The sequence below is a fragment of the Myotis daubentonii genome, chromosome 10, assembly GCF_963259705.1.
Source record: "Myotis daubentonii chromosome 10, mMyoDau2.1, whole genome shotgun sequence".
NCBI classification, from domain to species: Eukaryota; Metazoa; Chordata; class Mammalia; order Chiroptera; family Vespertilionidae; genus Myotis; species Myotis daubentonii.
The window spans coordinates 47,486,195-47,513,264 of NC_081849.1; the positions used below are offsets into that span (position 1 = coordinate 47,486,195).

The window sequence follows — 27,070 nt, forward strand, 5'->3', positions numbered from 1 at the left end:
AGAGTTAGAAACATCGATGAGAGAGAAACATCGATCAGCTGCCTCCTGCACACTCCCCACTGGGGATGTGCCCGCAACCAAGGTACATGCCCTTGACCGGAATCGAACCCGGGACCCTTCAGTCCGCAGGCGGACGCTCTATCCACTGAGCCAAACCGGTCAGGGCCTTTAGCACATCTTGACTGATAGAATATGAACCCATATTCTAGATAAAATAAATTCAGGACACTCTTGTGGTATTTAAAACACCTAAATATATTAAGGGCAACCAAACGACTCTAAAACAACTAAAAAAGCAGCACTGGTATAAATTCAATTTTTCTGTCCAGACACTCATCAATTTTGTCTCAGTTACCTTGGCATAATTATCTGAGTGACATGCCTTGTGCTGAAAAGGGGTGGTTGGTGGAGGGAAGAAGAAAGAGCTGTTGACTTGCACCATAACATCACCAGTCAAATTTTCTCCCCATACCTTATTAGGAGACTGTTAAGGTTATCAAAGAGAAACAATGCAAAAGGTTATCTCCCAGACAGTCAACAGTCTGGAAAGAGTACAATTTTGCCGTATCACTTTCTTCCCCAGTCTAATAAAACAGACAGTTGCCTCTAGTGGAGCAAAATCATCATATACTGGACCAGTCTGCAAAGGTACACCTTTAAGTTCATAGTAAAACTGATCATCAAACAACTCGATAAACTTATCTTTTAGCATTTTCATGAACAATTCTGAGAAACTTCCTTTTGGGTACAAAATATCCCTCAAACTTGCTGTATACTCAAGAGCATATAGATATCTTTTATTAGGTAACAGTATGAAGCTTTACGCCTAAACTTTAAGGAAACTAACCAAGGAACATGTTGTTTTTTTCAGCTAAAAACTTAGAGATATGTCTTATCCTCCTACCACTTAACACCTAGTAGTGTTTCTTAATCATTTTAACTTTACTTGTGACTCAAAGGAAGCTGATAGAACAAGGCTATTTTTAAGTAAAATAGCTATTTATTCAGCCTCTTGTCATGCCAAAATGTTTTGTGCATATACCACTGTAATTAGCACACAGGCAAAATTATACATCAAATTATATTTCATATTACCCGATTATATAAAAATGTAAAGTGAAAATGACTTTATCAGTTCCTTTTAACATAACTAGTAAACAATTCAGCAGGAGTTACGAGGCACAAAATCTTAGTAAAATGACACAGAAAGAGCAATAATGTAATTCTCGCTTAAGTTTAACTTGTCATATTTTTTATGAATATACAAAGACAAACTTTTAAAACATTATATTTACTAAGATTCTGGCAAGAGCTTTATGTAACAAGACACAGCATTACCAGGCCTGCCACTCAACTTGTATATGGTAAGTCTCAGCTTCAATATGAAGCTGTTACAAACAAAACCAACCAAACCAAATCTAAACTCTGCTTTTCACATGCTAATATTTTGGCAAGAATGCCATTAAATGCAGTAAGGAATTAAAGATAGCAAGAATAAAAAGTTAATAAAAGCTAAACTTTACAGCCTAACCAAAATTCATACAAAAAATAGCTATCACTGGTTACATAAAATATTCCTGACTGGTTAAAACTTAACAGTATAAAACATGCATTTTAGAATCTTTAGCTATCAAGTTCAAAAAGTACCAGTGTGTATTGGAAATGACTCCTTCCCAAAGCCCAAGTGTAGTCAAAATTAATCCAAATGTTACAATACATTCTAATAATAAAAATCATTCAGTATTATTGAAGTGGAGGTATATTCCAGAGCTTCTGGGGCTTTCTCGTGCTGCAAAAGGCTGCTTCTCTGATTCACTCAAAGCAGCATATGACAGACCAAGGATGTTACTAAGCTCAGTAAAGCGCAAGACTGCCATACCCAGCTCTGTCCTCCTCATGAAGCATGGCTACTGTGTCCGCAAAAATAGGATGTGTGAGGATAAAAGGCACGCTATTCTGCTAGTTAAAGAAATAGCAAACCACCCCCCACCCTTAAAAGCTCCTTCCCCCAGTAAATAAAAGTATACAAGGGGAAAACATTAAAATACACTTATCTACAGAGTAAGGATTTTAAAATATCAATGTAATCCCTACTTCAAAAACATTAACTAGAGTCATCTGGTCATTTCTGTTTATACCTTAATGATGTATCCAGACTCAATGTCTGTTGTTTATCATTAGATACTTCTAGTCAAAAATATTAACTTTATTCCCAAATATCAACCACTAGTACAACTGCAGTGTATTATCTCCCAGAGTTATTAAGCAATGGAAGAGAACAAAGACAGATGTTCAAGGAGCAGGCAACTCTTATGGCCCTTTCACACAGCGGCATGTGAGTGGCTACCTAACAATCCAGGAATAATTCTAGAAACAACAAAGGTCATGCATTTTAGGAAATATGTCATTATTTTCACAGTTGAGATCTCCTCAGACATTGCACTTTCTTTATAAGGGAATCCTGATTTTGCCTTTCACGGTGAGTCAGGACTTGAACTAGCAGCCTTCTTTTTCTTTTTCTTACTGTGTTTCTTATGCTTCTTTTTCTTTTTTGTCTTTTCCTGTAGAGATAGTTTCATGTTAGACATTTCTACATGAAAATATGCAAATTAAAAACAACTTTACCATGGTACTTCTGAGCTAATGTACAGTTATTTCAACAATCCACACAATCAAGTAAGCTACTCAAAACATTTCTTGAAAAGTCTCAATAACCAATATCATGATGAAGAGTGCTTGGCGATTTCCAAAAGGATAAGGAAAAACTTTTAAATCATTAGCACATTAATGTAGATTTAATCAAAATTTCCCATAGAAAATAACATGGTACCAATTGCTTTATTTCATTTATTTACTTTCTAAAGGTAAAGTAATTGTAGTTACTGCAAAGAAATCCCTACACCACAGCAAAATAATGGTTTTTGCAAAATCATAGTTTTCAAAGCACATATCTATTAAATCTGCCCTTTTTAAGTAAATAGAAACAAATATTATGTACTGCTTAGACCAGTGATGGAGAACCTATGACACGCGTGTCAGAGGTGACACACGAACTCATTTTTTTGGTTGATTTTCTTTGTTAAATGGCATTTAAATATATAAAATAAATATCAAAAATATAAATCTTTGTTTTACTATGGTTGCAAATACCAAAAAATTTCTATATGTGACACGGCACCAGAGTCAAGTTAGGGTTTTTCAAAATGCTGACATGTTGAGCTCAAAAGGTTCGCCATCACTGGCTTAGACTGAGAGCACTTGAATTAAGTTAACTAACTGGTACAAAATATTGATGGATAGTTGAGAAGTCTTTTTTTAAAAATTCTTTATTGATTCAAGTATTACATATGTCTCCTTTTTCCCCCATTGACCTCTCCCTGGCCACTCCCACCCCCCAGCACATGAGTTGAAAAGTCTTATTTAGCTTACTAAGACAGATGCTTGACTGTTTGAGGAAAATGCCACTGAAGCCTTGTAAAAGCAGTCAAATTGTCATTGGATAGAGGGAATTAGAATTTTGCTGAACTCAGATTTTCATGACTGACTGCTTCAGATACAGAAGAGAAAGCAGAACTTTTAGGAACAGATACTGGAAAGATGGCATCAAATGATAGACTATTTGTTTCAGGAGAAGAAAATAAAAAGCAAGAGGAGAGACAAAGAAGCATAGTAAAAGCAAAGCTTCCCACTCATTTCCTTATCTATTAAACTTTCCATAATCCTCCCTTCTCTCTCACAGACCTCTAACACTTTGTGGACCTAAGCTAACTTTCATCATTCTTTTCATTACAAGCCATGTATACAGGGACAAAGAGTCCAAAATCTTGTGTTTGGGCTTTTAAAAAAGTAAGTTTTGGCCTTGGTCAGGTGGCTCAGTTGGTTGGAACATCAGTCTATACACCAGAATGTTAATTCTGAATCACACATTACCAAATGAACCTTCTTATCAGAGAAGGACCCCCACCTTAAGAGCTAGGGAAATTATGGGAGTTACCCTCAAATCTACAAATGATGTTGTTCTCATTTTTATTTCACCTCTCCCTAAAAAAATGCCTTTAAAGGCCAAGGTCCACACTTAGTATACTGAGTGCCCCAGATTACTTTGCTGACAGGGTCCACATTTCTCTTTGATATCTGTATTCACTTTCTCTAGGTGGGTCGACTTCTCATTTGATTACTGCTTCTGTTTTCCTTATTCTCCTCCTCCTCCTCCTTTCTCCTTTCCTACTTCTCAATCTGCGTAACAGCAGAGCTGGCTTTAGAAACGATCACAAGAATAATCTTTATTACTGAATCATTTATGTTGTCGTATTCCAGCTTATTACTCACTGCAGTTTGTGCTTAGAGAGGCCTTTTCTGTTATTACCAGGGTTGGTTGATCTGGAAGTAACTTCTATTGCAGATAGAGGGAATCACCATACCTTAATATCATATTTCATACTACACCTTCAGAAAGTCAAACAAAAGTTTGAGCTTACATTTATAACAAAATACTAAAATAGAAACAGAACATGCTTGGCATGAGGGTTTTCTTTCCTTTCCCTGAACCAACTTAATTTTCTCCAACCCATTAAGTGAAGCTGCTGAACACCACAATAAATATTTATTTGGTCCTAGTAAATACAATCATGCTTTACCCATGACTCAATTTATATTAAATAAAAACAGCTATACTGTTGTCATGTAAAAACGTAAGTGATACTTGCTGTTGTTTTTTCTCTGTCTTCACTGCTTTTCTTCTTTTTTGCCCGTACCTAAAAAGTTTAAGTTTTTGTGGAGAAAAGAAGACAAATATGTAACTTGTACTCATGGCATTTCTTTTTCATTCCCTAATATACCTTGCATCTTTAAAATGTGTATGTCAAAAACATTTGACAACCAAATGATATCTTAAATGCCTTGTTTAACCTCAAACCCATTAGATCACAATGAGGATTAAATAAAAAACATTTTTTAAAGAGGGGGAAATTAAGATCTCAAATCTCTAAAGGGCTTCTTTTATATTCCCTTTCAGCACCTAAAAACAACAGTGAGGTGCAATGGATAAAAAATATGAGCACTGAAATAAATAAAACAGACCAAGCTCTGAATCCTACCTCTGCCATGTATTACCCTCAATGTCATCATCTGTAAAATGGAAATTATATCCACCCTCAAGGGAAGTGCCTATAATAAAGTGGGGATTTCTCTAACTCTATGGTGTTCAATAAATAATAGCCATACACATAATGTATGCAGTATAAACCAATTAATCAAAATCCTTTAAAGTAAGAATTATCACTCCATTAATATTTTATTTTAATCTTTTAAAGTATGGTACACTGAATACAGATAAAATTCCAAGTTGCTAAAGCTTGCATGTATTTAACGTTACATCCAAATGTAATGTATTTTATGTATTAAGGTAAGTGCTCTAGAGAGCACTCAGGAAAATTGTTATTGTTTGTTATCTTGTCATAACAACGACGGGAATGGAGGCAGCTGTGTTGCATCTACATTTAACCAGGCCAACACAGATGATGCTGTCACACAATGTCCAGGACAGCCCTAACAGGACTGCCGAATAGCCTGCTAGACACTCATGTAATGAACCTATTTATAACAGAGAAGTTAAATTTACTGCACTGTGAACACAAAGTACTTTGTACAGGGTTTTCAGAAACACTCAACCATCTACATATTGAAATGTAATTTAATAAACACTATGGATTACTATTTTCTTGTATTTCTTCTATTTCTGTTAGGGGACAGTAATGTAAAAATGTGTAGGTTTTATATATATAAATATACATTTATGTAAAAGCTACAAATTTCATTTCAGAAAAGCATTACAAAATACTGCTATAAAATGAGAGCAATAGGCCCTATTTTACAAACGAGAAAGCCAATTCTGAGAAATACTTTTAGGAAGATAACTTACAGACCTAAAACTAAAAATGGACTATAATTCTAAGAGAGCACAAAATTTAAGACAGGGATATTAGAGCTGAAAACGACTGTATAGATGACCTCATCCTATTCCTTTAATTTATAGACAGAAAAACTGAGATCAGGCAAACATTTCTGCTCCACCTCATTACCTTTCTACTCCCTAAATAGCAGATCCAACAAAAACAAGGAAATGCCAGGTTTCAATCTGCTTTACACCATACAGCATCTTTCATGTAATTAAAAATATAGCATAATGAAAATAAAAGATTAGAAGAATAAAAATAACATACATATCTCAGATTGGAAAGGAATCTGAGAATATGGTTAATTGTAAAAATAATAGTAATATAATTATCTTATGGAAAAATGCAAAACTTATTCTGAAATGGAACAACTTCTTCTTCTTTTTCATGGTACATCAAACTAGAAAAGTAAATTAAATACTTATGAAGTATTTTGTTTTTCAGTTAATATTAAATCAAATCAAATAACTAGACATTTTATAGTGAAGAAAATAGATTTGATCATATACTTACCTCCTCAATATAATCTGACTCTGACAAAGACTCAGATGATAAAGGTTTATCTTCAGGATACATCTTTCTCTTTTTGCTGAGTCCCTTAATGTCCTAGTAAACAAAAAAATACATGGACCTTGACTCTAAAAGACATATTACTATTCCATGAAAATTTTATTTCTAAGTTCTAGTAACATTTCTTCCGATTATCATAAAATGATAATCCATTTTCATTTTAGAGATGTCTAAAAGTGACCAGGAATCAGTCTTTAAATCCAATGAAGTAATGCTTTTATTAAAAACCTAAAAAGAAATAACTATATATCCACTTAGATATAACATCCTCCTTATTTTCTTTAACTATAGACGACAGAGTTTTACAAAGTCATAAGGAACTATATAGACGGTGCAAGATTTGGGTCCCTTGTATTCTAATTCCTTTGTTTCTACCCAAAGTTTTATCAGACCGGCCTGATCCAGACAGTGCTGTAGAGAGGAAAAATCAATGGGTAATTATTTGCAATGATCTACAAGGATCTGTACACAGTAATTCCTTTAGTGCATTAAGTATTAAATTCACATTAAAAAAAATCTTTGTCTCTAAATATTTTTTTAAAAAATATATTTCATTGATTTTTTACGGAGAGGAAGGGAGAGGGATAGAGAGTTAGAAACATCAATGAGCGAGAAACATCGATCAGCTGCCTCCTGCACACTCCCTACTGGGGATGTGCCCGCAGCCAAGGTACATGCCCTTGACTGGAATCGAACCTGGGACCCTTGAGACCGCAGGCCGACGCTCTATCCACTGAGCCAAACCGGTCAGGGCTCTAAATATTTTTAATGTTGAAAAAATGCATAGCTGGGGAAGGAGAGGGTCTCAGAGTGGAGGAGAACTCAGGACTTAAATATATATTTTAAGAAATGAAAAGTGTTAGGATTTACTAAAGCTTCAAAGTGGACATGCTGGTTACCATTTTATTATTTTTCCATATACCTTTTCTGTATGTCTCAAGTAGTTTCTAACAACAAAAACAACAGAACCACACAATGAAAAATGCTCACCCCTAATCTTAATTAAAAAATTATAAAAATAATATAAAACTTTATGTAGCATGAACCCAATTTTGAAGATATAAACAAAAAATTCATGTAGAAAATAAACTAACAGTGATGATCTTATGTATTAGATTACAGGTGATTAACAGGTTTATTATTTTGGTAGAAATAATAAATGCTCATTGTAAGAAAATTCAACTAAATCCCACTACCTAAACCATTAGGATTTTTGTAAACATCCTCCTATGTGTATATTTACAAGTTTACACAAATACTTGCTGTTTGGAACCCGCTCTTCTCACCCAATAGTATCTTTCCATGCCAACTACATCGTCATTTATGGCAGCCTTTGACATTCACTGAAAGTATATGCCACAATTTACTTAACCAATCTCCTTCTGGAGGGCAGCCATATGGGTTCTTTGCTATTAAAAACAAAGTTGAAATACAGTGAAGGGTACTTAAATGTAAAATCTTGATCTAACAATAATGACTAAGGCAAAGACCAAAGTAGCCTTCACCCAAATGATTTTCTCAATCTCCCATACCCCCACATTGTTTATTTCATGTTTTGAGTCACACTTTACCATAAAGCCTCTTTTATCATATTAATGTCAGATTGTTGGATTACATGTCATATTTACTTTTAGAATTACTAAACATATATTTTACCAATTTTTGTTTGTGAAGTGTTCTTTAATACCGAAGGTCACTAAGTGTCTGAATGATGTATTATTACTTTTTCTTAAGTCTGTTCATTATATTTAAACTTTGTTCATGGTTTATTTTTTTGTGATCTTTTTTGCCACTGAGAATTAGAATTATATGGTTACAAGTTTTTGTTTTTTTTAAAAATATATTTTATTGATTTTTTACAGAGAGGAAGAGAGAGAGACAGAGAGCCAGAAACATTGATGAGAGAGAAACATCGATCAGCTGCCTCCTGCACATCTACTGGGGATGTGCCCGCAACCCAGGTACATGCCCTTGACCGGAATCGAACCTGGGACCCTTCAGTCCGCAGGCCGACGCTCTATCCACTGAGCCAAACCGGTTTCGGCGGTTACAAGTTTTTTGAGGCACAGTCTTTCCCTATCCCAATATTATATTCATCATGTCTTTCTCCAATAATATTTTCATAATTTAAAACTGACTTATCTGAAATTTATTTGGCCTTAATGAGTGCCCAGCTTTATATTTCCCAAATGGCAAGTCATTTTGTCCCAAGAAAACCCATCTTTATCATATATTAAATTCCACAAACACTTAAAAATTTTAACCTGAACTCTATACTATTCCATTTTTTCTTTTTCTTTTCTGGTACCATACTACACTGTTTTAATCAAAGCATTTAAAATGTTTTAACATATAGTAGGAAATGTCACACCCAGGAACATTTATTAAATCTTCATCTGCATCTCAGAACAGATTTATAGTTTTCTTCAAATAAGTCCTGTTCAATTCTTCCATTATGTTTTCTAATTGGACATCACATTGTACGTTCACAACAATTTAAACTAAATATGGGGCTAAAAACAATGATTGATATATATATGATTTAAAATTACAACCTATCCCTTACATTACAACAGAAAACCTAAACAAGATTGAGACGTAAAAGATAATTATGTGTATAAAAGAGTAATAGTATCCAAAAATATTTAACTCTTATGAATCAGAAAGATCAAAAACAACCCAACAACAACAACAACAACAACAAAAATGGGCAAAGACTAAACAGGCAATTCATAACTCACAGAAAATGAAATTTGAATGGCTAATAAGCAAATGAAAAGGCTCAACCTTCCATACCAGTAATTTTCAACCTTTTTCATCTCATGGTACACACAAGCTAATTAATAAAATTCTGCGCACACAAAAAATATACTTTTTGCCAATCTGACAAAAAGATAGGTACAATTTTTATTCATTCACACTGGACAGCTATTGTTGTGTTGACTGTTGTCATTTTTTCATTCGACAATCTAAGGGAAAAAAGTGCCCCTGACTAAATAGTCAGGTATTGCATTTTAAAAATTCCTGCAGCACACTGGTTGAAAAGTGCTGATTTATACGCATCAAACTGACAAAAAGGAAAGCCTCCCAGTGTTGACAAGTATGTATGGAACAAAAATACTATCATATGCTACTAGCAGGAATGCAAATTAGTAATAAGCACTTTGGTGAGCAAAAGGTAGACAAGTTAAATGTGTGTACATCCTAGCACTGAGAAATCCTAGTCCCAAGTATGTATCAGAATATTAACAATAACTTGTGGAAAAAGAAAAATGGATACAAAAATAGCCACTGAAGCACTGTTTGCATTACTGAAAAATGAAAACAATCTAGATGTCCACAATCAGAATGGAGCAATAAACTGTGGCAAATTAAAAGAATGGAATACTTTAAGCAAAAGCAACAAACTTGAGAGTATCAACAAGGATAAATGTCAACAGCAATGTTGAGTGAAAAATACAAGTTTCAGAAGGAAACACAATGATACCATTTTGAAAATAAAAAATACTCTACACTATTTATGAATATATGTAACCAAAGTGTATAAATGTGGAAGGAAGGATGCATACTAATTCAGAAATAGCTGCCTCTAAAGAAGGAGAAAGTGTCTGGTACTTTTTTCCCCTCTGGTAACTATCAGTCTGTTGTCTGTATCTATGGGTTTGTTTCGTGTGTTTGCTGCTTTTTGTTTTATACCCCACATAGGACATATACATTTTTTAAAACACGAAAGTAATCACTTATTCTATAATGGTTTTTAAAATGAGAAATCAATGTTGAATCACTATTAACCATATGGTTTCTTTTGGCCAGTTACATTACAAATTATATTAATACACTTCTTACCTTTGAATTCTTATAATTAACCCAACTTGGCCACAAGTTTCTTCTTTTAGTATCTTAGTAAATTTTTATTTGCAAATTGATATGAAAGCACTCCTAGGTATATACCCAAGATCAATGAAAACATTATGGCCACACAGAAACTTGTATACATATGTTCACAGCAGCATTATTCATCTTAGCCAAAAGGTAGAAACAATTCAAATATCTACTAATAGATGAATGGATAAATATATTGTGGTATATACATACAATGGAATGTTATTAATCCATAGGAACAAAGTACTGATATACTTGCTACCACTTAGATGAACCTCAAAAATATTACACGAAAGGAAAGAAGTCAGACAGGAAAGGTTACATATTGTATAACTGCTTTTATGATATATCCAGAATATGCAAATCCAAAGACATAGGAAGCAGATTAGAGGTTATGTGGTTATGTTGCTTTTGCTTATAATATTCTACTTTATAGGTTCTTTTCAAAGGGGTGATGAAGAAGTTTTAAAACTAGAGTGAGGTAGATGTTGTACAGCATTGTACATACACTAAGCACCATCAAACTGTAATTTTAAGATGAGTAATAGAAAATTATGTGAATTTCACCTCAATTTTTAAAAATTATATAAAAACACAGTAAAATACAGTGACACTCGTTCACAGTTTTCTTTCATTTAGTAATTGCTTTCCTTAGGCTTTATCCTATATAATAAAGAGAAACATGCAAATTGACCATACCCCCAAATGCTTCCCACTGGCTAATCAGCAGGATATGCAAATTAACTGCCAACCATGATGGTGGCCGGCAGCCAGGCAGCTGAAGCGAACAGGAGGCTTACTTGCTCCAGTGACGGAGGAAGCCAAGGTTCCCAGCCTGCAGCAGCCCAGCTCTGAACTCCGGATGCAACAATGTTGCAATTATAGAAGCTAAACAAGCTCCAGATAGCTGCTTTCAGCCCGCAGCGGGCTCAGAGCTTAGAGCAGCAGTGATGGCAACAGAGTTTCAATTATAGAAGCTAAACAAAGCCCAGATATCTGCTTTCAGCAGCTGAGGCCTCAAGCTGGAGCCAGCCTCAGAGCTAAAGCCAGCTCTCAGCTCCAGTGACAGCCATAGAAAGTAAATAAATCCCACAATAAAAAAAAAGAAAAAGAAAAAAAGGAGAGGCTGGGAGCTTCAGTCACCCGCCAGCCTGAAAACGGCCCTCAGCCCCTCATCCAGACTGGCCAGGCACCCCAGTGGGGACTCCCACCCTAAAGGGGGTGCGGGAAGCCTAAAAACAGCCATCAGCCCATCATCCAGACTGGGCAGGCACCCAAGCAGGACCCCCACCCTGATCCGGAACACCCTTCAGGGCAAACCAGCCAACCCCCACCCGTGCACCAGGCAGGGCGGGACAGCGCGAGCTGCCATCCGGGCCCCATGTGCAGCCCTGGGCAGCAGAGCATAAGCCCCCGCCCCCAGCCGGGACCCCTATGTGCCACCTGAGCCCCCAGCCGGGAGCCCCGTGCCGCCTAGCCCCCCACTGCTAAGCCCCGCCCCCAGCTGGGACCCTATGACTACTGAAGAGCAGGAAAGTGCTGCTGGGCCCTGGGTCACTGTGGTGATCCGGCCATCGGTAAGTAGAAAAGTGCGGCCTGTAGGCAGCCCCCAGCTGCGCCTGAACAGGGAGCAGGAAAGCCCGGCCTGCGGGCAGCCCCCAGCTGGGCCTGCTCCCCGGTCGCCATAGAGACCTAGAAGTGGGAAAGCCCGGCCTGTGGGCAGCCCCCACCTGGGCCTGCTCCCCCGTCACCATGGCGATCCTGGAGCAGAAAAGCCCAGCTTGCAAGCAGCACCTCCATCCTGGCCATAGCTCAAGGGAGAGTACAACATGCAGTGGAGGCCAGGAGCCTGAGAGATTAACACAGAGGGGCTCCTGCTCCAAGCCTCCATGATGTGGCCGGGGGCAGGCCCCCAGCACGCACATACACACACACACACACACACACACAGTGCCTGCTCTGAGCCTCCAATGTGGCTGGGGGCAGACCCCCAGTGGACACACACACACACACACACACACACACACACACACACACACACAGAATGCCTGCTCCAAGCCTCTGCTGCCAGACTGTGGCCATCAGTAGGACATCCACTGAGGGCTCCCGGACTGTGAGAGGGGCAGGCTGGGCTGAAGGAACCCCCACCCCCCCAGTGCACAAATTTCGTGCACCGGGCCTCTAGTCCTAGATAATAAAAGCCTAATATGCTAAGTGTCTGGTCGACCGGTCGGCCATTCAACCAATCAAAGCGTAATATGCTAATGATATGCTAAGGCTTCTCAACCACTTGCTATGACATGCAATGACCACCAGGGGGCAGGCAGTCAACCAGTTGACCAGTCACTATGATGTGTACTGACCACCAGGGGGCTAACACTCCAACCAGTAGGTTAGCTTGCTGCTGGAGTCCAGCTGATCAAGACTAAGCAAGATGGGCTGGACATGCCCTGGAGCCCTCCCGCATCTCTCCCCAGCCCCAATTGTGCACCGTGGGGTCCCTCGACCTGGCCTGAGCCCTCTCGCAATCCAAGACTCCTTGGGGGAGCCAGTTTCAGCCCAATCCCACAGGGGGAGCACCACTCAGCCAGGAGCTAGGCTCACGGCTGGCAAGCGCAGTGGCGATGGCAAGAGCCTCTTCCGCCTCCACAGCAGTGCTAAGGATGTCCGAGGGGAAGTGGGCCTAAACCGTCAGTCGGACATCCCCCAAGGGCTCTAAGACTGCAAGAGGACACAGGCTGGGCTGAGGGGACCCCCACTACCCTGCTAAGTGCACAAATTTCATGCACCGGGCCTCTAGTTTTTAATAATCAGAACAAGATTTTAAAATGTAAATCAGAAACATGGATAGGGATAAATTCATAACTAATTATAGTTAAATCACAAGTGAAGATAAAATATCTACTTACAGTAGTAAAATTCTTTTTCAAAACTTATCTATGGTATATTCAATTTGAAATAGAAGTCCATGTTCTTTAATTAAAGGTCCTCTTTTAAAATGACTTGAAGGAACAAAGGAAATGTTTAATCTCCATTACTTAAAATTTGTAATCTGAGATAATCCATTAATCTACACAAATTCAAGCTTTCTTCAGGAATACTTTTCTATCTTCTAATCAATAATGAAACCAACAAATAATTTCCTTAAATCAGTATGAAATGCCATAAAAGCCAAAAAAAAATCTCAAGTTAAAAAGGGGAACACATTGTTTATTCCTTTAAATGAAGTATTGTATGATAGATTACTTAAGGCAATGTAAAATTATAATTACCTTTTCTTTCTCACTTGCATCCTTTGACTTCTTTTTCTTTTTTAAACTATCCTAAACAAACAAATATTTTATCAATTTTAAATGTAAAAGATACAGCATAATAGCATAAAGATAAAAATACCAAAAAGGTGATTGGTTCTATAACTGAAAAAAGTTTACTTCAATACCAGAATTTTATTTTAAAAATATAGAAGAAATGTGTTGTGTATATATGTGATTGTAAAGAAATAGGCTTCTTCATGTATCTGTCCGTGTATCAAATCTATGTACACCAAAAATGACATACTGTCTGTGCAAACCACATGGTGTATTTTACTATAAGACTTTACGTCATTGCCTAATTTTGCCTGAGGTGGTCTTATGCACAGGTGTTCTAATTCACTGTGTGCTCAGACATTTCCCAATTTGATTTCCCTGTTCTCCTTATAAGGAGGGGAGGTAAGAATTTTTGCTTTTGAATCCCTCAGTTCCAGTTATTAATAACCTCCCTGAGCCTTTCTTATCCATAAAGTGGGATAACAAATATCTGCTTCATAGAGTTGTTGAGAGAATTGAGTTAACATGTCAAGAGCTTAGAACTATGAATAACATGTACTAGGCATTTAATACATGTTAGCTATCAATATCATTAGTCTGGCTCTTTTGCTTTAGAAGACAGAGGAAAAAAACCCAACATTTGCTGAATACTTATTAGACACCAGGCATTTGTCAGAAGAAATATCACTAGGGAAGTAGCTATCTGCCACAAAACAAAACAGTTGCTGCTTCTCCTGGGAGCCTGGGACACTGTCCAATGTGGTCCATGGATACCCCTGTATCAGCATCACAGAGGACATCTGTTAAAATGTAGACTTTTAAGACTAATCAGATTTACTCAGACTCTGAAAATGAGGCCCAGGAAACTACATTTTTATTGCCACAGGCACGTTTTTCTTATGACCACTAATGTTTGAGAGCATATTTGTTAGACAATTCTGGTTAGTACAGAGCAGACTTAGGTTCAGTAGAAAAGACACTAGACCAGATAATAGAACACATATTCAAGTTCTAATACTACCTGTATAAATTTAAGCAAGACATTTTTTTCTCTGAACAATGACTTTTTTTTAAAGCTTTTCTCATTGATTTTTTTTTTTTGAGAGAGAGGGAGAGGGAGAGGAAGAGATAAAACATCGATGATAGACCAGCTGCCTCCCACACGCCCCCCCTATTGGGGATCGAGCCCGAAACCCAGGCATGTGCCCTGAGTGGGAATCGACTCAGCAACTTCTTGGTGCCTGGGACGATGCTCAATCAATTGAGCCATGTCAGCTGGGCTCAACTTTGACTTTTCATGAAAACTAGAGGCCCTATGCACGAAATTTATGCAAGAATAGGCCTTCTTTCCCCTGGCTGCCAGTACCGGCTTCCCTCTGGCCACTGGCAGGCACCCAGGACCAGGGCTTCCCTTGCAGTCTCGGCTTCATCAGGTCTAATTAGTATATTACCTTTTATTATTATAGATGGGAAAAATAATGCCCGCCAGGCTTATCATAAAGCTATCATGGATGTGTTGAGAGAGAAACATATGTATGAAAATATTTAGAGAACAATTAAATGCCATATGTAAGGTATTAAGTGGCACAGAACATCTCAATTTTAAACTGAGAGCAATTTAAGATAGGAAGAACTAAAAGAAAAACCTAATTACATGTCTTCACTGTCCAACATGGTACTAATTTAAGTAATTTTACCTTACTGTCTGATTCAGTCTCTGACATGGAGCTTTCAGAAGATTTATGTGAACGGTTCTTCTTTTTCTTTTTCCTTTTTCCTTGTTTCTTATCCTATATAAAACATTTTTAGAAATATTTGCTTTCTGTTTTAAAAATATAATAGATGTATTTTAGTAATATTACATCTTTATCAATATACAAAAGTTAATGAAAGGATCAGCTTTAAAGATATGCTTTACTTAATATTATACCATTTTACATTTTTCAAATCCATTTCTTCTACTCATATTTTTAAATGAACAAGACAAATTCAAAATATATAAAACATATACATCAATATTTACATCAGTGCTCTCAGAGATAATAAAACCTGTAAGTAAACATTTTTAACTGACATTTCATAATGTGTTTCCTTTGTCATTAAATAAATTTCAGATATTTCATGGATCATCATAGGGCAAACCTTACCTCATCTTCAGAATCTGAAGAACTGCTGGAAGAATCAGAGCTTGATGAAGAAGAAGATGAATACTTGACCAAGCACAAAACAATTAAAGCTTGTGAGATGCAGGAATCTTTTTCTTTTACTAAGTCTCTCAAATACTTAACTAAATCAACCTAGTGTCAGAAAAACAGATGCCATCTTCATAAGACTTAAGTATTAAAATGTCAAATTTCCTCACAGAGAAGGCTCAACAAAGTAACACATATAGCAATGGTGGTCAATTTCCCCTCTTTAATAGCAATACAGGAGTTACTAGGTTATAAGGAGGTTGGCACCTGTCTTTTATATCAGAAATAGAACAAAACCACCCATAACAATCAAAAGACCTCCAGGCTTTTTGACTCATCTAGAGTTAGCATACAGCCTATATAAATTATTCTTACTTTTTTCGTAGGCTTTTAATTATAGTATTTAGAAAAATGGAAAAGTTTTGCTCACCCTACCAGATTTCTTCTTTTCTTTTTTCTTTCTCTATAAGAAAACAAAAGTACAAGCCTAAATAAGCTAATGTGAATTTTCAAATGTATCTATAAATATAAAAGCCTAATATGCTAAGTGTCCAATGGGGTCAACCGTTCAGTCGACCACTCACTATGATGTGCACTGACCACCAGGGGGCAGACGCTCCAACCAGTAGGTTAGCTTACTGCTGGGGTCCAGCCGATTGGGACTGGGTAAGATGGGCAGGATATGCTCTGGAGACCTCCCGCAATCCCTTCCTGGTCTCTAAAATATTTCTTCTAATGAATTTCCTTTCAGTGTGCACGAATTTGTGCACTGGGCCTCTAGTCCAGTGATGGCGAACCTTTTGAGTTCGGAGTGTCAGCATTTTGAAAAACCCTAACTTAACTCTGGTGCCATGTCACATATAGAAATTTTTTGATATTTGCAACCATAGTAAAACAAAGATTTATATTTTTGATATTTATTTTATATATTTAAATGCCATTTAACAAAGAAAAATCAACCAAAAAAATGAGTTTGCATGTCACCTCTGACACATGTGTCATAGGTTCGCCATCACTGCTCTAGTCTATTAATAATGGTACATAGCAGTATTATGGAAACCCAACTGTGAAATTAAGGATAGCAGTAAACATGGTCTTACCTGTCTTTTTTTGGATGAGCTCTCACTTCCACTTAATAATTTCTCCCTGTGTTTTTCTAGTTCTTTCTTCCAGTTCTGCAAAAAGGTTATAAACACCATCAGAGGGCATCTATCCCCTTACAATACATCTAATATGTAAGACAGCCACTGTTTCCTTTCTCAATCCTCTCACCCATCCAGCCTCTAATTACAAAAGATACTCCAGGTGACAGAATCCTCTATTCTAACACCAAACAAGCCTTTGCCAGTTGTTTTTAAAGAGGACATTAAGAGATGGGAATTCTCCACTGTATATTGAGACTAGGTATTATCGAGGCTAGGATTTTTTTTTCTAACAAAGATGGTTAGATTTTTTTCCCCAAACAGTAAAAATTAAATTAATCTATAGTGTGGCTGAAATGCTGATACGTGTTTGTAATCAAAGCAAGCAAATATCTCCATGGAAATCTCAGGATAAGATGTGGATGAGGGAGAGAAGGGGCAGAACCTAACATTTAGAAAACTTCAAGATGATTTAAATTACTGTAAGATGATTTTCCTCTCTTTCTTAATGGTCATACATTTATACACAAACCTGTACTCAATAAAACAAAAACACCTATGAAATACAGAGCCCCCTTAACCTAAAGAGGTAGGCCAAAACCCTTCATTTATTAAAAAATTATTTCATTCTTCTTACAACATTAGCCTATTTTTTTTTTAAAGGTACAAACCTCATTCATTTTTTCTTCAAATTCAGCCAATGCCTTGGAGCCTTTCTTTTTCTTTTCTAGTTGTTCTTTCACTTCTTCCCTTAAAAAATAGAATATAAAAATGTTTTTAAGCAATTCAAATTAGGGATGGATGCTTATAAATAAAACAAAATTTCATAAAGTTACCTTAGTATCCTAACTTATAAACCTCCATTCCAGTGTTGATGCACTTCGAATTTGTGTTCACATCCTTGTGAATCAATTATCATAATAAAGCCTAACAGATAACACTAATCACTCCTTTTCTAAACATGGATTATAAAAGTTTAATACAGAAGACATTTGAGTACTACACGTTACAGGCACTGTTTTAAATATATGTTCCTTCAATCCTCACAACAATCCTGTGAGAAAAAGTATTCTTTTACTTCAAGATGAATTAAATTACTGTAGCTACAATCTGGGGCAGCTTAGAAATCTGCCTAGTGTCACAAAGCTATTGTAGTTTCAGCATTAGAGTGAGCTAAGGTCTATTTGACTGAAACATTACCTTCTATTAGTAAATCACCCATCTTATAATGTACCTCAACATGTGCAGAAGAGAGAGCACAGCACACCTGACTGATTATTTGTAGAAAGGCCTGCTTACACAACTGGCTCTGGCTGGTGTCTAGGAACTTGGATTTTAGGTGGGTCCTTACCATTCCCTGGTAAGAGTGGTTTACTGTGCCCGTTTGTACAAACTTTATAGTTTAGGCTGAACACCTGCATTCCTTCTGGGAGTCTGGAGTTTTGGCACCTGATAGGCAGAGGCTGGCCAGTTCTCAACTAAAACCCTGGGCACACAGACTCCCCATGACCTCCCTTGGTTGGGAACATCTCACATGTGTTATCACAACTCTTGCTACGGGAATTCACACACGTCCTGTAACTGCACAAGAGAGGAAGCGTTGGAAGCCTGCACCGTCTCCCTCAGACTCCACCCCCGTGCCTTTTCCCTCTGACTGTGGCTGGTATCCTCACTGCAATAAATCCTACCCACAAGTACAACTATCTGTGAGTCCTAGCGAATTACTCGACCTTGGAGTTTCCTTGGGGACCTCTGACACACGTTATACTTGATGGAGCACAATCCTCTTTAAATTCATTCTTTCCCCCCAATTTTAAAGACAAAATATATTTTGTTTGGGGATCATTTGTTTTCTGGTATGCTGCAATAGTCAATAATAGCACTCATGAATTCTGTAAGAGACGGACATGCTTACTTCCTATTTAAGTCAAAGGAAGGATTCCCTTATATATGTAAGCACAACTTTCAACTACAGTTGCCTAGCTTCCAGAGGCACTTAGGAGTCTAAACTGACAACTCTCAAGCTTGTCATGTGTCACCTCAAGAGTATGATATTTAATAATAAGGAAGACACTAAAAATAGTAAGGCCAGTGCTATGAACGTTATTTACAAAAGATTAGTGCCACTCAACCAGGGCAAAAAACATCAATTTAAAGCAAAAATCTTACAATGGGAAAAGCCAGCAGATAAAACTAGAAACAAGGCCTAACATTATCCTAACACCTAGTTACACATCAATGAAGGATGAGATTACTCAAATTTATCATTTTAAAAAGAACACTGCAAGGTTTAAGTTCATTTTTCAGGAATAGGGAAGAGAGTGGTGTGAAAAGATTATCTGGTAGTGTGTTAGCTATTTTGGGTGGTGGGTTCTCAAATGTTTGCTTTACACTCATGCATGTGTTTCATACATTTAAAAAACACATATCAAATATTACTTCAAAATTACGTATCTGGCAGTTGCTTGGCAATCAATAAAAGTTATAACAATAACCGCTTAAACATATATGAACATTTCATAAATAGGTAAATTATTTCACAAATACCATGTAGGCCTTGGTCGATTCAGATAATCTTGGATTGTTGGCCCTGAAGACTGGACTGGACCCCTTGATCTGGCCATTGCTATTGGGTTCATATAGGCCTTGAGGAAAGAACAAAAATTTACTTCATTAAAATAACGATTAAAAATACAAAAGCTCACTTAATTTTTTAAAAAATGTTTTTATTGATTTTAGAGGAAGAGGGAGAGGGAGAGAGGGAGGGGGAGGGGAAGGGAGAGAGGGAGAGAGAGGAAAACAACTATGTGAGAAACACCAATTGGCAGTCTCGTACATTCCCCCTACTGGGAATTGAGCCTGCAACTCAGGTATGTGCCCTGATAGGGAATCCATCAAGCAACCTTTCAGTTGATGGGACGACACTCAACCACCTGAGCCACAGCAGCAGGGCTAGTATTCTGTTTCTTGTTTAAGGCAAGGATTAACGGTATCAAAGCAAATGGTATTTGCTAGTATATAGGTTCTTTGGTTTATCTCTTCTCGTTTCCCCAACTCCACATCGAGGTATGTCAGTCTGTTCCATGCCTCCATGCTTCAGGTCATATTTGTTGGTCAATTCATTTGTTCATTAGATTCTACAAATAAGTGAGATCATGTGATATTTGTCTTTCTCAGTTTGTGCTCTTAATCTTTAAACAATACTTTTACTAAGCACGAGAAAGACTTTTAAAACAAAAAAAGGTAACTGTTTTACAAAGGTAAAGCTTTTTCACTTGTTATACTTCAGTGTGAAAAAGAATACTAACATGAAGGGGGTGGGTGGTTAGGCACTAGTTAAAATAAAGAAACTGTGATTTCTTGACACATCTCACTATCACTCAATTGCTTTAAATGCTTTTACTAATATACTAGAGGCCCGGTGCACAAAAATTTGTGCACTGGAGGGGTGGGAGGGGGGTCCCTCAGCCCAGCCTGTGCCCTCTCGCAGTCTGGGACCCCTCGGGAGATAATGACCTGCTGCTTAGGCCTGCTCCAGGGTGGCAGAGGGCAGGCCCAATCCCTAGGTGCAGCCCCTGGTCGGGCTCAGAGCAGGGCTGATTGGGGAGTTGGGGCGCCGCCCCCTGTCATGCACAGAGCAGGGCGGATCGGGAGGTTGCGATGCCACCCTCAGTCATGCTCAGGGTAGGGCAGATCAGGGGATTGGGGCACTGCCACTGTCACACTCAGGGCAGGGCCGATGGGGAGGTTATGGCTCTACCCCGTCACACACAGAGCAGGGCCAGTGTGTGTGTGTGGGGGGGTTTGGGGCGCCGCACCCTGTCACACACAGAGCCGCAGGGCGATCTGGGGGTTGGGGAGCTCCCCCCATCAGGCACAGAGCAGGGCTGATCAGGGGGTTGGGGCACCTTCCCCTGTCACGAACAGAGCAGAGCGGATAGGGAGGTTGTGGCCCCGCCCCCTGTCACACACAGAGCCGCAGGGCGATCAAGGAGTTTGGGCACTGCCCCCTGTCACGCTGATCCTGGTGCCGGGAGGCCTCGCAGCTCCGCTGATCCTGGTGCTAGGAGGCATATTACCCTTTTACTATATAGGATAGAGGCCTGGTACACGGGTGGGGGCCGGCTAGTTTGCCCTGAAGGGTGTCCTGGATCAGGGTGGGGGTCCCCACTGGGGTGCCTGGCCAGCCTGGGTGAGGGGATGATAGCTGTTTGCAGCTGGTCACACACCCTTCAGGGTGGGGGTCCCCACTGGGGTGCCTGGCCAGTCTGGGTGAGGGGCAGAGGCTGTTTTCAGGCTGGCGGGTGACTGAAGCTCCCAACTGCTCCTTTTTTTTCTTTTTTTTTTTTTTATTCTGGGCCAGCTTTAGCTCTGGCTCCAGCTCTGAGGCCTCTGCTGCTGAAAGCAGGTATCTGGTTTGTTTGGGTTCTATAATCGAAACACTGTATCGACTCCAGCTCTGAGATCCCGGCTGGCTGAAAGCAGGTTTCTGGGGTTTTGTTTAGCTTCTATATTTGTAACAATGTTTCAAACTGCAAACTCAGAGGCCAGCAAGGCAGGCTGGGAATGTTGGTTTCCTCCGTCACTGAAGCAAGCAAGCCTCATGTCAGCTTCAAGTTGCCTGGCTGCCGGCCGCCATCTTGGCTGCAGTTAATTTGCATATCACCCTGATTAGCCAATGGGAAGGGTAGCGGACGTATGGCTAATTATCATGTTTCTCTTTTATTAGACAGGATAAGAACTAGAGGCTCAATGCACAAAATTCATGCCAGGGGCTCTGCCCTCGCACCCCTGGCTTCGTCTGGAAGGTCTTTCAGCTGTCTGGTCTAATTTGCATATTACATTTTTTTTATTATTATAGACTAGAGGCCCGGTGCACAAAATTCGTGTGGGGGGGGTCCTTTCAGCCCAGCCTGCACCCTCTCCAATTTGGGACCCCTTGGGGGATGTCCGACTGCCGGTTTAGGCTCAATCCCGGGGATCGGGCCTAAACCAGCAGTTGGACATCCCTCTCACAATCCTGGACCACTGGCTCCTAACAGCTCACCTGCCTGCCTGCCTGCCCCTAACTGCCCCCCATGCCGGCCTGGTCACCCCTTACTGCCCTCCCATGCCAACCTGGTCACCCCCAACTGCACCCCCTGCTGGCATGATCACCCCCAATTGCCCCCCGCCCCCGGCCTCCCCGCCGGCCTGGTCGCCCCATGCAGCCTGCTGTTCAGTCGTTTGGTTGTTCCTCACTAACCCCCCTGCCGGTCTGGTTGCCCCACGCAGCCTGCTGTTTGGTCGTCTGTCCAGTTGTTTCAGTCCTGACGGCCCGTGGCTTTTTATATATTAGGGTTGTGACTCCAAACTGCTGCATGAGTTTTGGTAAAAGAAAAAAAATCTGTTTTTGAAACTCAGGATGGCAAACTGGGCTCATAGGAATTTAAGTGGGCAGGTTAGAAAGAGCATGCAGTAAAACTAAGGACAAAATGTGCAGAACTGCATTTGTTACTTTAGTTACCTATTTTTATCTAGAGGAGACATCTACTTAGAACAAAGTAACAGAAAAAACACACAAAAACCCATGAAGGAAACTTCTGGAAAACAATGGGCACAAACAGTGACTGACCATCATGAATTTAAGGGCCCTTTATAAATCTCGAGAATTAAAATGTTCAATTAAAACACATACATACACACTCTGTTCAAGAATGCTCAATATCGCCCTAACCGGTTTGGCTCAGTGGATAGAGCATCGGCCTGTGGACTGAAAGGTCCCAGATTGGATTCCGGTCAAGGGCATGTACTTTGGTTGCAGGCACAGTGCCAGTGGGGGGTGTGCAGGAGGCAGTTGGTCGATGTTTCTCTCTCATCGATGTTTCTAACTCTCTATCCCCTCTCCCTTCCTCTCTGTAAAAAAATCAATAAAATATATTAAAAAATAAAAGAATGCTCAATATCAAAGTCAACCCTGATGTAGCTATGGACTTTGGGTAAAAATGGTGTGTCAATGTCGGTTCATCAATTTTAACAAATGTACCTGGAGCAGGATGTTGATAATGGGGGAGGCTGTGTACATGTTGGCACAGGGAGTATATGGAACTCTACTTTCTGCTCCATCTTGCTGTGAACCTAAAACTGCTGTAAAATATAATCCATTAAAAATTTTTTCCACTGAAATTTAATGGTTTTTTAAAAAGCAATTGTGTCATCTTTAAAACTATAATTTTATCAATGTAAGAAGAAAAATGCCAATATTTTCATTTTGTTTTTTCTTCTTTTTTTCCTCTTTATTAAGGTATTACATCTGTGTCCTTATCCCCCCATGGCCCCCTACCCCCCCACTCATGTCCTCACCCCCCTGGTGTCTGTGTCCATTGGTTAGGCTTATATGCCTGCATACAAGTCCTTTGGTTGATCTCTCCCCCTTACCCCCACCCTCCCCTACCTCTCCTCTGAGGTTTGATGGTCTGATCAATGCTTCTGTCTCTGGATCTGTTTTTGTTCATCAGTTTATATTGTTCATTATATCCCACAAATGAGTGAGATCAAGTGATATTTATCTTTCTCTGACTGGCTTATTTCGCTTAGCATAATGCTCTCCAGGTCCATCCATGCTGTTGCAAATGGTAAGAATTCCTTCTCATTTTGTTATTCAAATTCAAGAATTATTATTACTGGGCTAAGTATCAGATGATCCAAGCTTTGGTCCCAATTTAAACAGTTCCATTGCCTCCTCCATTACAATGGAACACTGAATTTGACAAACCGTGTCTTTTCATGTTTTCACATACCAACAACCTTTGAAGTGCAAACCAAATGTCACCAGAACACTCTGTGCCAAGACACCATGCAGAGAAACAAGCAGAGCCCAGAGTTATCAAAATGCCCTGCGGTAAGTGAAGCTCGCCTGTGAACACTTTCCAAATGCTTTAAAGGAATGCTTTGTACCAACCAACACATATCCCGAGTAAAACAAAACATCCCAGGCCTCCGTATGAACCCGGACCCAAGGCCTGATACACACTAAACATTCAAGGCCCACGCACATCACAGAGCCCAAACACTCAACACCCCAAGCCTGAAGGATGGTCCAGCAGACACTGCTTCCACTCCTGGAGATCCAGGGAAGCGGGAGAAAAGAACACGCTTCCACCTTGTACTCAACGTTCACTAGGGTTGTTTCTAAGACACCTTGACTTATGAAGACTACATAAAATTAAAACAAACGTTCTGAAGATGGAAAATGTCATCATTTCACAAAAGCAAAGATCATTCAGCACCCCCCCGTCCCCCAAAAAACAACGGTGCAAAGGAAATAATCGTTGAGAAAAAGCGAGTCCATTCAATTTAGTACATTCGCTTTCATTTGCATCTATCTTTTTATTTTGGTGCTCAGTGGTCAAAACCCCGGCGTAGGCAAGCCTAGGAACTGTAAGGCTGCCACCCACGTTTACTGCTCATCTTCTGTGTTCACGGCCCATCCGATCGGCGGCATAACCTGGGTTTTCCAAGCCAAGCAACCGAGCAGCCATCTAGAATGCCTTCTTCCCATCCCCACCTGCCAAGAGCACCTACCCTTTTGAATGCCCTCGGAGCCTCGAGCCTCCACCAGATGTCATTTCCTACCCTACTATTTATGTACCTCTTTTTATCTCACCTCCTAGAATAACAACTTCCATGCCAAGCACTTGCCTGGCCGTCCTCCCTTCCGTGGTCTCAGCGATAGGTTGAGGGTTATCACCGATGTGTTACAGAAGAGGAAACTGAGGCTCAGAGAGAGGCAGCTGATATTGCGTCACCCAGCTCCCGAGGGACCAAAACCGATATCCCAAACAGTCAACACTCCCAGCCGACTCCAAAGCCAGCTATTTTCACGCCATTCAGTCCTTCCCGGGGCCTCCTAGGTGCCAGGCAGCGCTGGGCGAGGCGGACCCCCAGCCACATGCCTCGACCCGGGTTTTGCAAACGGGAGCGCGCCTGCGCCAGAACCGGGGCGCAGGGACCGCGTAGGAGGCCCCCGCGCCTCCATCCCACCTGGGTGCGCACGAGAGGGGCGCAGAGGTGGGGCGCGAGCCCCCGCGCCTCCACGAACCTCGGACTTATCGGAGAGAACCGGTCTCCCTGAGCTCTTGCAGCTCTAAAAATAAGGGGGGGGAGGGGCACTGCTGGCCCCAGTACGGCAGACAGGGAGCCAGGGAGCACTGGAAAGGCTGCGGCGTGGCTGAGGGTAGTGGAGCAAAGTAGGGGGCGAGAGGGGAGAGGGAAGAGGGAGGGGGGCCCCCGAAGGCGGCAACAGCGAGCTCGGCGCACGCGCGTCCCGAACCAGCGTGGGGGCTGCGGGTGAGGGAGGCTGGGTCTCCAGGTCCCAGCGCCACAACCGACCCTCAGGCCCGGCCGGGAAAGCTGAGGGATCCCGCTCTTCGGCCGCGGGCCCCACGTCGCCCCATTGTTCTTCCCGCCAGATACTCACCACCCGGTTGTCCCGCTTCCCCATGGTGCTGGGCTGAGCGAACCGTGAGACGCCGAGAGAGACCAGGCCAGCCGAGCGGCCGAAGCGGGCGCTCACGGGACCTTCGGTCGATGCCCCACCCCGCCCAGAGAGCGGCGCCGCGCGGACCGTACGGCCGCGTCTGGCCACAGCGCCACCTGTCGGCGCGGAGGAGAGGCCAGCGCCGGCGGGCACCCATTCCAGTTCTTCACCACCCACCGGGGACAGAGAGCGCAGCAGCCTTCACCAAGACAACTCACCTCCGTTTGGCATTGCATTGTCCAATGCAGGTGTGAGACACTTGAAAGCATGTGCTTTCCTTATAAACTCACAATGGCTTTGGAGGGGTGAAGGAGAGTTGAGAAGTGGCATTACAGGTAACATATGAAGGTGGGCAGAATTCCTACGGAGGGTCTGATTGGGAAGGACATTCCAAACAGAGGGAATGGCCTGAGTGAAAGGAAAGATGATGTGGCAGCACAGACCACGTCTGTGGGAAACAAGGTTGGAAAGGTACATTGGAGCTGGAGGCCGAGGGCCTTGATTGAAGACATTTTAATTTATTCTGCAGGCAAAGCTTTTGAACAAGGGAGTAACATGAGCATTGATGAAGGGCAAAGTTTTAAATAGTGACAATCATACTAATTGACTGGGGGAGGGATTTTCACCCTGAAGAGCATTCAAAGATTTTAACTCAAATGGCATCTTTAACATTAAAGCGGAACTGGGGGTCTTTATCCAAATTTAATAATATAGTTGACTGGTTTTCACATACTTTTCATTGTTGTGTGAGTATCAAAAAATTTTAACAATAGCTAGAGACACAGAAACCCAATCCATAAAGCCAAGTGTCTGTCCTTTGGGTGGGCACATCCCTAGACTGGAGATGGAAGCAGAGCACTTTAATGTTTGAAGACAACAGCTATTTTCATCATCCACTATATTAACCAAGGGAGCAAAAGACAGGAAACAAGTTAAATTCCCATCACAAGGGAACTGGTTAAATAAAGTATGGTACAACCATACAATGACAAACTAGGCATTTAGAAAGTGATGTACAGCTGCATGTGTTGATATGGAAGAATGGCCACTTTACATATTAAGAGAGAGAAGCGCAGAACTCTATATAGAATATGAGAGCATGTGCATTAACAATAGAATATAAATATTGGTTGAACTATATGAAATTGTTGATATTCAGCAATCTCTACCCTATAAGGATGGCAATTTCATATGGTTCAAGTTATTACATATATATGCTTGAATATGTCCAGAAATTTTTCTGAAATGTTTACCCAATAAACCTTTAGTGTTGGTTGCTTCATAATAGTACTAGTGGGTTGAGGGGGACAGGGCATAGGGATTTTTATTTTTCACCATGTCTCCTTCTTTTCTGATTTATTTTATTTTATGGAAGATTGTTCAGCTAATCAACTCCCCTTTCTCTGATTCCATACTCACCATGTAACTTCTGGATGCAATTTTACCTACATTGAGAGAAAAATTGACCAGTAAACATGATTATTTTGTGCTCTTGACAGGTATA

At 40.3% G+C, this 27,070-nt stretch overlaps 1 protein-coding gene across 10 annotated transcripts; it reads right to left on the bottom strand.

Annotated features, from left to right (window-relative positions):
* Positions 1-771: 771 nt before the first annotated feature.
* On the bottom strand, positions 772-25,738 carry FAM133B (family with sequence similarity 133 member B). 10 transcript variants are annotated; one of them, XM_059712300.1, is made up of 12 exons: positions 25,507-25,738; positions 23,074-23,174; positions 19,596-19,693; positions 17,720-17,798; positions 17,007-17,081; positions 16,337-16,369; positions 15,862-15,924; positions 15,412-15,504; positions 13,679-13,729; positions 6,468-6,560; positions 4,707-4,754; positions 772-2,561 (listed from the first exon to the last, which is right to left on the bottom strand). In XM_059712300.1, exons 1-12 carry the CDS (start codon positions 25,721-25,723, stop codon positions 2,475-2,477), a joined length of 1,038 nt encoding a protein of 345 aa, XP_059568283.1. In that variant the 5' UTR covers positions 25,724-25,738; the 3' UTR covers positions 772-2,474. The 10 variants fall into 10 exon arrangements, 8 of the variants coding, with proteins under 8 accessions (XP_059568283.1, XP_059568281.1, XP_059568286.1 ...); XM_059712298.1 differs by having other exon boundaries at positions 15,862-16,011; XR_009454738.1 differs by lacking the exon at positions 772-2,561 and adding an exon at positions 7,811-7,933 and having other exon boundaries at positions 4,703-4,754; positions 15,862-16,011.
* Between the last annotated feature and the right edge of the window lie 1,332 nt (positions 25,739-27,070).